General features: G+C 36.6%; 1 protein-coding gene across 4 annotated transcripts in view; it reads left to right on the top strand.

Annotated features, from left to right (window-relative positions):
* Window positions 1-16011, top strand: part of dnaaf6 (dynein axonemal assembly factor 6) — an 80255-nt gene that overhangs the window by 8350 nt on the left and 55894 nt on the right. For all 4 annotated transcript variants that reach the window (XM_059977354.1, XM_059977350.1, XM_059977353.1 and 1 more), the window contains exon 3: window positions 14089-14161. In XM_059977354.1, coding sequence (XP_059833337.1) covers window positions 14089-14161 — 73 coding nt within the window. The remainder of the gene's footprint in view (window positions 1-14088; window positions 14162-16011) is intronic.

The raw sequence follows: 16011 nt of genomic DNA, 5'->3' as shown, positions 1-16011 counted from the left end.
ATAATTTGTGGGACTCTGATTCTAAAACTGGATCAGGCTTTTATGAGTTTTATGATACCTTTTATGAGTTTGTATTTTAAAGCAAGATTTTGGTGAATGTCTGCTATTTGATTGTGCCTGTGTAAGTAATCAGATTGGGTTAAACACCTGCAGGATCCTGTCATGTGTTGGATTGTTTCTGGCTTCTCTTGGCATCTTCTACATTTATTGCCATGAATTTGTTGGTCTTTTACTATGTATTTTTAATATTTTTTTATGTTAACCACCTGGTCCTGTACTGTCATAAGGAAATCTTTGGTTTCTGGGATAAGGTCTCTAACTCTAAACTAGGTGTTTGACACTTCCTTATCGACATTTAGTTTGCTCAGATCATTGGGATGTCTTCCATGGAGGATCATGCTCTTCCATTGGTTAACTTTTCCTTCATTAGTGTAAATGTCTTCATTTTTTCTGGTTTGTGCTTTCATTTAAGTTTATTAGTGTATACTTTTTATCAGAATTGCATTTCTTGTGTGGAGTGCAGAATCCTTTTTTCATTGATGAAAGCGTATCTTCATAAGTTTTATCTGACATGGAAATTTTTAATGCCTTATTCCTCTTCCCCCTTCTGTCCTAGATAGTGTTCATCTAAACGCATTCGAGTATACATAGTCTTTTCTGAAATTTGCCATTTCAGTTCATATTTTCCAGATCGGTTTCAGACCAAGGTATTATGCAAAAGAATACGTTAATATGGGTAGAGCAAAAGTGTTTATTGCCTTTGTTGTATTTTTACCATTGAGCTCTGTTTCTTAAGCCTTGAAGTAAATTCTGTCAAACATTTTCCCTTTATCACAGTATGATCTATTTCTTTTGCTTGTTGATATCTCAGATACTTATATGTTTCATATTCATCCATAGGTTGTATTGTATCCTACTGCTCTGTTTTGTACTCTATTAGCTCCATTGCATCTTTCTTTATGTTTAATGTTCTCTACTTACCTAGTTCAAAGTTCATGTTTATATCTTTCAAAAATAGTTCTACTATTACCCCTGCCCCACCTTCTAACTCTGACTCCTCATCTCTTTTCCTCCAGTCATGATGAAGGGTCTCAACCCAAAAAGTTGACTATATTCTTTTCCATAGATGCTTCCTGGCCTGCTGAGTTCCTCCAGCATTTTGTGTGTGTTGCCAGGATTTCCAGCATCTGCAGTTTTTCTCTTGTTTGTGATTGGACTACTATTTTAATTAATTACTTTATCTTTACTGATGAAAGAGCGTATAATTTCAAATCATCCATGTATAGAAGGTGTGTCAAGGTATAATTCATTTTGTTGTTTCTGATTTGATATCCATTTATGTCTGATTCAGTAAATTAGAGAGTGGTTTTAAAGCTATACAGAACTATAGTAGGTTTAGAGAATCACCTTAGAATATTATTATAATATTATTATAATTTTCTTTTTTTGTATTTGCACAGTTTGTAGTCTTTTGCACTTTGGTTGTTTGTCCATTTTTGTTTGTGTCACAAATTGTGTGTAGTTTTCCATTGATTCTATTATTTCTTTTGCATTTACTGTGATTGCCTGCAAGAAAATAAACCTCAGGGTAATATATGGTGCCGTATATGTATCTTGATAGTAAATTTACTTTGAATCTTTAACTATGTGCATGGGAAATTAGGACTCACAAATCTGATTGAGTTTTTTGAGGAAGTAACTAAGAAAACTGATTCCCCCCCCCCCCCCCCCGTACTAATCAACAAGCTCCAAATATTGAGCCTCTGCAACTGGACCCTTTACTTCCTCAGCGGGAGACCACAGTCAGTGCAGACTGGAAATAACTTTTCCTCTTTGCTGACAACCAACACTGGCGCACCTCAAGGATGCATGCTTAGCCCATTGTTCCACTCTCTTTATACCCACGACTGTGTGACTGGGCACAGCTCAAATTCATCCATAAATTAGTAGATGGCACAAGTATTGTTTGCAGAATTTCAGATGGTGATGAGGCATACATGTGTGAGATTGACCAGCTGGTTGAGTGGTGTTGCAACCTCACACTCAAAATCAGCAAGACCAAGGAATTGATTGTGGACTTCAGGAAGAGATCAAGGAAATGTACACAAGTTCTTATTGAGGGATCAGCAGTGGAAAGGGTGAGCATTTTCAAGTTCCTGAGTGTCAACATTTCTGAAGATCTATCCTCTGCCCAGCATTTTGATACAAACACAAAGAGGGCTAAATTTCATTTGCAGTTTGAGGAAACTCGGTATGTCACCAAAGACTCTCGCAAGTTTCTACACATGTACGTTAAGAGCATTCTAACTGGTTACATCAAAGTGTGGCATGGAGGGGCATAGGATCAGAAAAAGCTGCAGGAAGTTGCAAACTCAGCCAGCTCCATCATGAAGCCTTTCCAGGACAACTTCAAAAGGTGATGCCTCAAAAAAAATGACATTCAGCATTAAAGACCCTCATCATCTAGGATGTGCCCTCTTCTCATTGCTACCATCATGAAGGAGGTAGGTACTGGAGCCTATAGTTACGCACATACAAATTTCAGGAACAGCTTTTTCAATGTTCATAGTTCAAAGTAAATTTATTATCAAAGTATATATATTTCAGCATATGCAACCCTGAGATTCATTTCAGTTTCTTGTGTGCATACTCATTAATCCTATAATTGAATAATAACTGTAACAGAATTCATGAAAGACCACACCAACTTGGGCATTCAACCAGTTCACAACACAAACTGTGCAAATACAAAAAACAAATAAAGAATAATTATAAATAAATAAGCAATAAATCTTGAGAACATGAGAGGAAGAGTGCTTGAAAGTGAGTCTATATGTTATGGGAACATTTCAATGATGGGGCTAGTGAGGTTGAGTGAAATTATCCCCTTTGGTTCAAGAACCTGATGGTTGAGAGGTAATAACTGTTCCTGAACCTGGTGTTGTGACCCCTCAGACTCTTGTTCCTTCTTCCTAATGGCAGCGGTGAGAAGAGAGCATGTCCTGGGTGGTGGAGATTCCCGATGATGGATATTGCTTTCCTGCAACAACATTTTGTGTGGATGTGCTCAATGGTTAGGGGGGCTTTACCCATGATGTACTGGGCTGTATCAACTACTCTTTGTAGCATTTTGCATTCAAGAGCATTAGTGTTTCTATACCAGTCTGTAATGCTGTCAATCAATATACTCTCCACTCTACATCTATAGAAGTTTGTCAAAGTTTTAGATGCCATGCCAAATCTTTGCAAATTCCTAAGGAAGTAGAGGCACTGTGGTCTTTCTCCATAATTGAACTTAAGGTTTGGCCCTAGGACAGGTCCTCAGAAATAATAATACCAAGGACTTTAAAGTTGTTGATGCTCTCTGCCTCTGACCCTACAATAAGGACTGGCTCATGGACTTTTGGTTTCCTCCTGAGGATGATGATTTTCATGCTTGCTGTTGCACACAAGAAGTCAGATGGTTCTGAAAAGGAAATCTGAGTTGCTTTATGCACTTTTTGAAATTATGAAAATATTTTTGAAGACTCAACTGCTTCATTCAGTAATCACTTAAGTATATTAGGCATCACATTGCTTGTTTGTCAGAATTGTTCACAAAGTTTAATGATATCAATCTTCAATTGTAAAGAAGTGATGTGAATCTTATCAAAGTCAAATCAATTGTCTCCACATTGACCCTATTTAAGTGCAACATTGGCCGGCGTGACTTTTTCCGATTTCCAAGATTGCTGAGTTGGAAGAGAAAGAAAGAATACCAGATGATTGTGAACTGCTTAAAGGCATGTCAGAGAGATTTCAGGATTTTCCCTCTATCGAAATTCCAGAATAGGTAATTAATCCATTTCTGAACACTTGTAACGAGGAATTAACAAGAAGGACAGAGGGAGAACTGATCTCGCTACAAAATGAATTTGAGCTGAAGGCGAGGTTCAAAAAATCATATCAAGAAAAAAATCACTGAACTCTATCCTGAACTGTCAAAAAAAAGGTCTAGGTGTTCTTTACTGCCTTTCCAACGTCATATTTAGCGGAGCATGGTTTCAGAACAGTTAACAGCTTCTTTCAAAGCAGAGAAACAGACTGCAAATTACTGAACATGGGGATCTGAGATTCCCTCTGAGACACATTCAGCCTGATGTTCAGAAGCTGATATCACTGCACCAAATCCATCCATCTCATTGAAAGATGAAAGTGCAATGAAGGAGAGAATAGTTGGACTACTAATGTATGCTCCAAAATTTTTGATGAATATAGTTTTTACTGTATTTAAATAAGGAAATAATTTTATTTGTAGCTTTAAAAAGATGTGAATAAATTTTGCAATTATTTGTCACTTTTTAATTTGCAGTTCCTATTTTCCTTCACTACGTATCATAAATCAAAATGCTTTATAGTTTTAATGTAACAGCTGGAAAGAGAGAGTAGGGATATGGTCTGGGAGCCAAGGGGACTGTAGCCCAAAAAGTTTTGGGAACCACAATGTAGTGGGACCTTTGGCGACAAATTCATAGCTCTATGAATTTAATGATAGTTAGGGCAGTGAAGGTTGCTTGTCATCCTAGGTACATCTTGATGGGGGTTGAGATTCTAAATTGGAGAAAGGCCAATTTTGATGCTATCAGAAAAGATCTGGCAGGTGTGGATCGGGACAGGCTGTTTTCTGTCAAATGTGTACTTGGTAAGTGGGAGGCCTTCAAAAGTGAAATTTTGAGGGTACAAAGTTTCCATGTGCCTGTCAGAATAAAAGATAAAGATAATAGGTTTAGGGAACCTTGGTTTTCAAGAGATATTGAGGCCCTGGTTAAGGGAAAAGAGGAGGTGCAAAACGGGTATAGGCAGTTAGGAATAGATGAGGTACTTATGAAGTATAAGAAGTACAAAAGAACACTTACGAATGAAATCAGGAGACTTAAAAGAAGGCATGAGTTTGTCCTAACAGACATGGTGAAGGAGAATCCTTATGATATGCTAAGAGCAAAAGGATCACAAAGGACAAAGTTGGTCCTCTGGGAGTTCAGAATGGTAATCCATGCGTGGAATGAAAAGAGATGGGGGAAGATTTGAAATGAATTTTTTTGCCTCTGTATTTATTTGAGAAATGGGCACAGAATCTGTAGATCTGAGGCAAGGCAACAGTGAGGTCGTGGAGCCTATACAGATTACAGAGAAGGTGGTATTTGCTGTCTTCAGGCAAATTAGGGTGGATAAATTCCCAAGGCCTGACAAGATATTCCCTCAGACTCTGTGGGAAGCAAGTGCAGAAATTGCAGACAGCCTAGTAGAGATACTATATTTAAATCATCCTTAGCGACAGGTGAAGTATCAGAGGATTGGAGGATAGTTTTATGTTGTTCTGCTGTTCAAGAAAAGCTCTAGGTATGAACTAGGAAATTTTGGACCAGTGAGCCTGACATCAGTAGTGGGAAAGTTATTGGAAGGTATTCTAAGGGACCGGATATATGAGTATTTGAATAGATAGGGACTGATTAGGGTTAGTCAGCATTTTTGTATGTGGTAGGTTGTATCTAACCAATCTTATAGAGTTCTTCGAGGACATTACCAGGAAAGTTGATGAAGACAAGGCAGTAGATGTTGACTACATGAAATTTAGCAAGGCATTTGACAAGGTCCTACATGGTAGGTCCTACATGGTTGGCATTTGAGATGAGATAGTAAATTGGATTGGACATTGGCTTTGTGGGAGAAGCTAATAGATAAGTGCTAATAGATGGTTGTGTCTCTGATTCTCTGACTGGAGGCCCGTAACTCATGGCATGCTGCGTGAATTGGTGCTGGGTCCATTATTGTTTGTCATCAATATCAGTGATCTGGATGATAATGTGGTTAAGTGAATCAGCAAATTTGTGGATGGCACCAAGATTTGGGGTGCAATGGACAGCAAGGAAGACTATCAGAGCTTGCAGCGGGATTTGGACCAACTGGAACAATGTGCTAAAAAATGGCATATAGAATTTAATGCAAACAAGATGAGGTGTTGCCCTTTAAGTAGGACCAACCAGGATAGGTCTTACACAATGAATGGTAGGGAACGGAGGAGCACGGTAGAACACAGGGATCTGGGGATACATTTCCATAATTCATTTAAAGTGGCATCAGAAGTAGATTGTAAAGAAAGCTTTTGGAGTGTGCCATTTTTGTCACTTACCTACAGGAAAGATGTAAATAAGGTTGAAACAGTACAGAGAAAATTAACCAGGATGTTAACAGATCTGGAGCTTACTGTTACGGTTAAGGATCGCACAACCCGACTAGGTCGTAGGGACACTGTATAGATGAGCACTGCACCAGTTGCCTCCATCACTCAGTTGTGGGTGGATGTCTAGATTGTGGCAAAGCTCTCTCTGGTCCACTCTGCTATGCCAGCTGCCCATTTTTTCCTCTGTCTGTCACTTTTCCTTTTCCCCTGCACCATTCCCTGAAGAATGGTGTTTGAGAATCCACTTGATCTTGTTATGTGGCCATATGATCTCAGTTTCCTCTTCTTTATTGTGGGCAATAGATCTTCGTAGTGTCTCGTGTACTGAGTGATGGTTCCTAATGTTTCATCGTTTGAGACACAGTCTGTGTAGGAGATGCCGAGGAGCCTTCTGAAGCATCTCATTTCTACTGCCTGGATCACCTTTTGCAGTTCTGCTGTCAGTGTCCATGATTTGCATGCGTACAAGAAGATGGAGAGCATGAGAACATGCAGGAGTTTCAAATTGGATCTAAGATCAATGTTATTGTCTCTCCAGACTGGTTTTAGTTCAGCCAACATTGTTGTTTGGACTGTCCTTGCAAGGACTTCAGACTTTGATCTTTCTTGGTTGATAGTGGTGCCAAGATACTTGAACCATTTGACAGTCTCTAGTTCTTGTCCATTGACTGTGATTTTTTGGCATGATTGGCTCCTCACTGTTTCTCATCAACTTCGAGGACCTGAGTTATAAGGAAAGATTGAATAGGATAGGACTTTATTTCCTGGAATGCAGAAGATTGATAGGAAATTTGATAGAGGTATACAAAATTATGAGGGTTATAGATAGGGTAAATGCAAGCGGACTTTTTCCACTGAGGTTAGGTGAGACTACAGCTAGCAGTCATAGGTTAAGGGTGAAAGGTGAAAAGTCTAAGGGGAGCATGAGGTGAAACTTCTTCACTCAGAAGGTTGTGAGAGTGTGGAACAAGCCACCAGTGCAATTCGTGCATGTGAGCTCAATTTCAACATATAAGAGAAGTTTGGATAGGTACATGGATGGCAGGAGTATGGAGAGCGATGGTCCTGGTGCAGCTCGATAGGAGTAGGCAGTTTAAATGGTTCGGCACAACTTGTTTCTGTGTTGTACTTTTCTATGACTATGAGATTGAGCGGCGGAGTCAGCAGGAGACGCTCATGGAGTGAGTACTGTTTCAGATTCGCTCCATAACCTTTACTTTTTTTAACCTATGATCACCCTTATTTAACTTATTTGTACCTACACCAAAAGATTCTTACTATTTTCTTGGACCTATCTTTAAGAGTATATTGTGAATTTTTGAAGAAATTAGTACAGAAATGGCTCTTAGATCTAAAGGGCGAGAACCTGGGAAAAATTCTAATGGAAATGGAAAGAAAAAACAGACCGACGCTAAGCGTACTGAACTGACTTATGAAATGCTATTGGAGGTTTTAAATCAAAAATTTGAAGAACAACGACAAATTTTTAAACAAGATATAAAGGCTTTTCAAGATTATATGGATAAGACAGATTCAGTAGTTAACCAGCAATAAGTTCTAATCGCAACCCTGCAAGAAGATGCCCGAAAGCGAGACTTGATAATTGAAGAACTGCAGCAGAACTTACTTTCGATGATTAAACAGGTGGAAACACTTAAAGCCAAGAGTGTCGACTTTGAGAATCGGTCCAGAAGACAGAACCTACTCATACTTGGTCTCCCGGAAGGTATTGAACAAGGGGACCCCACGAAGTACTTTGCTCAACTTTTAAAGGATGCATTCCCCTCTGTATTCCCAGACAGTCCTCCGTTACTCGATCGTGCTCACAAAATTATGCGTCGATCACCGAGTGCTTCAGCTAAACCACCGGTTGTAATTGTCCGATTTCATTATGTGCATGTTAAAGAGCAACTTATTCGTGTGGCTCGGCGTGTAGGGATGGTCAAATTTCAAGATCACGATTTTCGATTAGTAGAAGATTTTAGTCCAGAAGTAATGAAGGAAAGGCTTCTTTTTAAACCTCTGATGTCTGAATGCTATGAGAAAAATCTAAAACCTGTGCCCTTATACCCTGCGAAGCTTAGAATCTCGCCTCCGAATGCTCCATGTTGGGTTTTCTGAAGCGAGAAGCTTTTTGAAGGAGAACTTCCATACTACTACAGACACTCATCTCTAATAAATGAGTGATTTTGATCGTGCAAGATGGTTTTTATTTCCAAAACCAGAGTTTGTTTCTGGCTATTGGTGTAGGTTTACTCTATATTTTATACTCTAGTTAAAGTTTTTTTTTGACATACTAATCTTTTTATTTTACTTACTTCAACTACTGTACTTTATCTTTGGTTATTATTATTAATCCTTCGAAGGTGAATTTTTAATTCTTCGAAGGTGAATTTTTTTTTATTAAGACGGCGGTTTTTTCTCTAAAATATTTTTGGCTTTTTTTTATGGTTTCGCCATTTTTTTTCTCTCATCTTCTTCCTATAATGCATCTCTTATCACAGTTTAAATTTTTTTTTGGTTTGTTTGGGTTTTAACCCAATTTATAAGTTACTAGTGATTATATTTTTGTTTTTTTTTACTACCAATTAAATTAAGAAGTTTGGTTTTAGTATAGTGGTTATAATTTTTTTTAGAGTTTGGGTGGATTTTTTTTATATATCCTTTATATTCGGAGTTGTCTTCTGCTGATATGTGGGTAGATTTAGTTTCATCTTTCCCTTTTCCCAGCCTATCCTTGGCTGAGGTGCTTTTTTTCTTTTTTCCTCTTGGCTGGGGGGGTGGGAGGTCTTTTTCTAAATTTTCTAAATTTTATGTTTCTTTTACCAGTTTTTTTTCAGTTTTCTCATTTGGGCTGATTTTGAACTACAAATATGTCCACGATGTCGTCACTTCCGGGTCCGCTCCTTATTTTTGTTCCTCTTCCGGGTGCATGAGTTTATAATTTGGTTAACCCTTTATATACCAAAGGGTTGATTTTAGAAATATGGCTCAGACCATTAATTTTGTCTCTTGGAATACTAATGGTTTAAACCATTCGATTAAACGGAAAACGATTTTCAAAGTATTCCAAAGACTTAATGCTCATATTATTTTTGTACAAGAATCTCACGTGAGGAAAGAGGACAATTATCGCTTTTTTAGGTTTTGGAGGGGGATCAACAGTATCACTCGAATTTGAATGCCAAAGTAAAGGGAGTTTCAATTTTTATTGACTCCTCTATTGCATTTGTCCAACATGATATCTTTTCGGATCCAAATGTTAGATTTTTGTTAATTAGTGGCTTACTTTTTAACAAAAAGGTTGCTATGGTTAATGTTTATGATCCAAATGTGGATTGTCCTGATTTTTTTAAGTCCCTATTTACTTCTCTACCTAATCTAAATGAATATAAGTTAATAATGGGTGGTGACTTTAATTGTTGTTTAAACCCTTTGATGGACAAATCTATATCTACTCAGACTTTACCCACTTGTATTAACTCTTTTTTGACTGATAATGGAATTTTTGATATTTGGAGATTTCAGCATCCTAAGGACAAAGAGTTTTCTTTTTTCTCACATGTTTATCATTCCTACTCGAGAATTGACTATTTTTTATTGACTTTTGTTTTATTCCATCCGTAATTGGTTGTAATTATGATATTATAGCCATCTCTGACCATGCTCCATTAAAACTTTCTATTAAATTTATGGATACAGCTTCTAATGCTAGACAATGGCGATTTGATTCTACTTTACTGCAAGATCCGGACTTTATTAAATTTATGAATGAACAGATCAATTTCTTCTTTTCAATTAATTCCACGGATGATATTTCTTGCGGAACACTTTGGGACACTTTTAAAGCATATATACATGGACAGATTATCTCTTACTCTGTTGGTCTGAGAAAACGCATTAAGAAGGAAACTCTTCTATTGGTTGATAAAATTAAAGAGATTGACAAGAAATATTGGATCTCTCCTAGTAAGGAGCTTTACAAACAAAGGGTTGAACTTCAAACGGAACATAGATTATTAGTTACATCTTCGATTGAAAATCAATTAATGAAAACCAGATCTGATTTTTATATACACAGTGATAAATCGGGTAAACTGTTGGCTAGTCAAATTGAAGAATGCTTTGGTTAAACGTCAAATTACTAAGATCCGTCAGCAGAATGGGGATCTGACAGTTAACCATGATGAGATAAATAAATCATTTCAAGATTTTTATACCTCCCTGTATCATTCTGAATTCCCTCAAGATCGTAATACCATGTGTGATTTTCTTGGGAAATTTAATTTTCCAAAATTATCATCAGATGATCTTTCAATAGTAGAAACTCCTATTATGGATGCAGAAATTAAAGGGGTTATTTCCTCCATGAATTCTGGGAAAGCATCAGGTCCAGATGGGTATACAGTGGAATTTTTAAAATGTTTTTCCGCTACTCTTTCTCCTTGGTTATGCAGGGTTTTTGAAGAAGCAATTAGACTGGGCAATTTGCCACAATCTTTTTATAGAGCTTCCATTTCTTTAATATTGAAGAAAGATAAAGACCCTACTGACTGTGCATCCTATAGACCAATATCCTTATTGAATGTAGATTCCAAGATCTTTTCTAAGTTATTGGCATCCAGGCTGGAGAAGGTATTACCCCAAATTATTTCGGAAGATCAAACTGGTTTTATTAAAAATCTCTATTCTTTTTTTCAATGTTAGGAGACTATTGAATATTGTTTATACTCCTTCACATAGCACTTCAGAATGTGTTATTTCATTAGATGTGGAGAAAGCATTTGATAGAGTTGAATGGCCATACTTATTTAATGTGCTGGAGAAGTTTAATTTTAGTCCAACATTCATTTCCTGGATTAAACTAATATATTATACTCCAGTAGCCTCGGTGCTTACTAACAATCAAAGATCTCCCTTTTTTCGCTTATTTCAGGGCTGTAGACAAGGTTGTCCTCTTCGTCCATTATTATTTGATATTGCCTTAGAACCCTTGGCAATTGCTATCAGAGAATCACAGAATATTCTTGGTATTAATCGTGGGACAGATATACATAAGTTATCATTATATGCAGATGATTTATTATTATTTATTTCTAATCCTGAGAAATCCATTCCTGCAGTTTTATCATTGCTGGCTCAATTTAGTGATTTTTCCGGGTATAAATTAAATCTTAATAAGAGTGAATTGTTTCCTTTAAATAGACAGGTTCCAATTTATGGAAATTTACCTTTTAAATTAGTTAATGACTCTTTTATTTACTTAGGGATTAAAATCACAAAAAACTATAAAGACTTATTTAAGGTTAATTTTTTACCCTTAATCGATCAGATTAAATGTTTGTTTACTAAGTGGTCGCCACTATCTTTATCTCTGATAGGTCGGATTAATGCTATTAAGATGGTTATTTTACCCAAGTTTTTATATATATTTCAAGCGGTACCAATTATTATTCCAAAATCTTTTTTTGCTGATGTTGATTAAAAAATTTCCTCATATATACGGCAGAATAAAAATCCTAGATTAGGTAAAATATATTTACAGAAGGCAAGGAAGGAAGGTGGATTGGCATTGCCTAATTTTAGATTTTATTATTGGGCAGTTAATATCCGATATTTGATATGTTGGTTAAAGGATTGGGATATATCTTTTAGCCCTAATTGGGTGAACCTGGAAATTAAATCTGTACAAGGATTTGCACTGGGTTCTATTTTAGGGACTTCTCTTCCCTTTGCTCTTTCTAAATTGCCAAAACAAATTGACAACCCGATAGTTAAACATACTTTACGTATATGGTTTCGATTTCGGAAATTTTTTGGGTTGACTCAGTTTGTTTTAAATATTCCTATTGTATCCAATTGTTTTTTTTTATCCTTCTATTATAGACCAAGCTTATTCAGCTTGGAAGACTAAAGGATTACTACGATTTTCCGACTTATTTTTGGATAATTGTTTTATGTCTTTTGAGCAATTATCTAATAAATATAATTTGCCTAGATTTCATTTTTTTAGATATTTACAGATTAGGAATTTCTTAAATACTGTACTTCCTACTTTTCCAAATTTTGTGTCTTCAGACATTTTGGAGAATTTGTTTGAACTAAGCCCCTTTCAGAAAGGCCTAATATCAAAACTTTACAATATAATTATGAAGATACGTTCAGAGCCCTTTTATAAGACTAAAAATGATTGGGAAAGAGAACTTAACCTTACTATCCCTATTGAGAATTGGGATAAAATTCTTCAATTAGTTAATACATCATCTATATGTGCTAAACATTCACTAATACAGTTTAAAGTTGTGCACAGGGCTCATATGTCCAAGGATAAATTGGCTCATTTTTATTCCTATATAAATCCTATTTGTGACAGATGTCAGTCTGAGATAGCGTCTTTAACTCATATGTTCTGGTCGTGTCCGCTTTTGGAAAAATATTGGAAAGATATTTTTGATATTATCTCTGCGGTATTGAACATTGATTTACAACCTCATCCTATTACTGCAATTTTTGGTTTACCAATGATGGACTCACTCCATTTGTCCTCTTCTGCTTGTCGAATGATTGCATTTCTTACACTAATGGCTAGAAGATCTATTTTGTTGAATTGGAAAGAAATTAATCTTCCTACCGTATTTCATTGGTTTTCTCAAACTATGTTATGTCTAAATTTAGAAAAAATTAGAAGTGGTGTATTTGATACTCCTATTAAATTTGAAAAGATATGGAGACCATTTATTCAATGTTTTCATATCATGTAATATGACCCTGTTCCAGACCTATTTGATTTTCCAGTTTTGATTCTATATATATTGAGAGGATCGGAGTTGACGACACTGATGACTTTGTATTTTTGTGAGATATTATAAACAGCCCTTTTTTTTTCTTTTTCCTTTTTTTCTTTTTTTTCCTTTTTTCTTTTTTTGTTTTTTTCCTTATTAGTTACTAGATTATTAGATTAGTTTTTTTGCATAATTTTTTTTCTCTTTTTTTCTTTTTTCTGTTTTTTTATTATATATTATGATATACTTAGGGTTGCCTTGTTTATTTGTATATTGCATCGTCTATGATTTGGGAATACCCATTTATACTGTAATCATTGCTTATATATTCTTTCATGTTCAGTTGAATTGTGTATGTTTGTAATCCCATTATCTATGTACCAATTTTATTTTGTTGATGTTAATAACAACAATAAAAAGATTGAAAAAGAAAGGAAGAGATTGAGTGGCAAGTTTTTTAGATGGAGCGTGGTTGGTATAAAGGTTAAACTGTCAGAAGTGTAGGAGGCAGGTACAATCACAATGTTACAAAATCCATTTAGGCTGGTACATGGGGTAGGAAAGGGTCAGAGGAATATGGGCCAAATGCAGGAAAATGGGATTAGCGTACATTAGCACGTCAGTCAGTAAGAATGAGTCAGGCCGAAGAGTCTGGTTCATCTCCTTGACTAAGATCCTCTGGAGGAAGATTGGCAGCACCTTCAGGGAAGGAGGAAGGTTTATCACCAACAGGGGCTGGAGGGTGAGTCAGAACCTTAAGAACGTGGATTATGTCATCTTTCTCCACTGAGGTGGGAAGATCAGCACGTTCAGAGAAGTGACTAAGACAATCTTTTCTAGGATTTGAGAGGAATTAAACTCCCCACATTTGACAAGTCAGTAGGTGATTCTGTGGTGATTTTGCTTACTTGCCTATATTGTAACAGAGTCGTTATGGGATGCACTGCAGTATATTGGAAACTGATGCATGAAATAAAAATAAATGAATAACTAATATGAGTATTCATATTTTTAGTGTCTTGTTGAAAGATCTCAGCAAATGAGACACTTGCTGATTTTACATAATGACTGTGATATGTTTTCTAGTTTCAGCCTGAAGGAGGAGCTATTGTCCTTCAGCCTGGCCAGATTGGACCACCAAAACGATCAAATCCCACAGGTAAAATAATCCAGTTGACATAAGTAAACAGGAACCAGCAAGTTTTGCTTTCTCTGGCTCATTAACCTTGTTTCTGTGTTGTGAGCCTGTGCCAATGGTAAAGTATTTGAACCTATTAGCCTCGTTGCCCTTGCTTATTGACTTAGTAGCTCAGGAGGATTACTTATCTGTTATCGGAGGCAGGTACAAAGTTCTACCATTCTTTTCCATTGCTACCTTCCTCTTTCCAATCTTGTTTTAGTCTCTGTCTTATTGTTCTCATTGTTCTTTCTCCTATACTGAGTATTATAAGTAGTTGCTACAAAGTACATAGCGTAGCAGTAGTTAGTACCTTGAATCTGATTTGCCATCATTAAGGTCATAAGATCTTTGGTCTCATATTGTATTCCTTCCTGATCTCTGTAGTTTTTGATGCCCAAAAATATACCTCAGTTGAATATACAGTACTTAGTAACTTTTGTCATTACAAAATCCCAAGATTCCCATTGCTCTGAGAAAAGAAATTCACTCATCTCAATTTTAATTTCTACCAGAAGAAATATTCTCCTAGATTGTTAAGACATAAAATACTTTTAAAAAGTTGGTTTTATATATCGAAGCATTGAAAATATGTTGTTTGCATCAATGACCAAGGATGTGCTGGGAGGGGGAGTGTGTAGCCCACACGAGTGACCATGCTTCCAGAACCTACAGAGGATGCCCACAATTTATTAATCCTTAGCCTCACGTATACATCTTTCTGAAATGTGGGAGGTAACTGCAGCACCTGGGGGAAAACCATGCAGACATGGGGAGAACATACGAGCTCCTTACAGACAGTGGTGGGAATTTAATCCCATTCGGTGATCACTGTTGCTGTAAAGCATTACACAAACCGCTACGCTACTGTACTGCTCATTGACGTGGGGGCAGAATTAGGCCATTTGGGCCATCGAGTCTGCCCTGCCATTCAATTTTGGCTTTTTTTTTCTATCTCAACATTATTCACCTGCATTCTCCACATATCCTTTTACATCTTTACTAATCAAGAACCAATCAGCCTCTGTTTTAAATATATTTAATAACTTGGCCTCCACAGTAGTGAATTCCACAGAGTAATTACCCTCAGGCTAAAGAAATTTCTCTCATTTCTGTTCTAACGGGATGTCCTTTTATTCTGAGGCTGTGCCCTTTGATCTTTGGCCCATTTTGTCCATGTCCACTCCATCCAAGGCTTTCAGTATTTGGTAGGGTACAATGAGATCTCCCTCATCCTTCTATCCAGTTACTACAGGCCAAGGCATTCAAATGATTCTCATACATTAATCCTTTCATCCTCAGTATCATTCATGTGAAACTCCTCTGAACCCTCTTCAAGACCAAGGCATCCTTTCTTTGCTAAAACCTGCTCACAATTCTCCAAGTATGCTCCAACCAAAACATTACAAAGTCCCTAAATTACACCCGTGCTTTTATATTTTAGTCTTTTCAAAATGAATGCATTTGCCTTCCTTACTACCAATTCACCCTGTGTTAATCTTTGAGGAATTCTGCATGAGGACTCGCACGTCCCTTTGCACCTCTGATTTCTGTATTCTCTCCCCATTTAGAATATAGACTTATGATTTAGAAAATGCACTCCCAGCCTACTTAATCTTCTCTCATAACTACTTCACTTTAGTAATCAATCGAGTCAAACTTTACTTATCATCAAGAAAAAAAATACTTCTTCAATGCCAATCCACTCTTTAAGAAAGGAGGGAGGCAGCAGAAAGGAAATTATAGATCAGTTAACCTTACTTCAGTGATTGGGAAGATTTTGGAGTCAATTGTTCAGGATGAGTTTATGGAATACGGGGTGACACAGGACA

Source organism: Hypanus sabinus, chromosome 8, assembly GCF_030144855.1.
Source record: "Hypanus sabinus isolate sHypSab1 chromosome 8, sHypSab1.hap1, whole genome shotgun sequence".
In the NCBI taxonomy this organism is placed as follows: Eukaryota; Metazoa; Chordata; class Chondrichthyes; order Myliobatiformes; family Dasyatidae; genus Hypanus; species Hypanus sabinus.
Note: the sequence above shows the minus strand (reverse complement) of the source record. Positions and strands in the feature narration are given on the sequence as shown.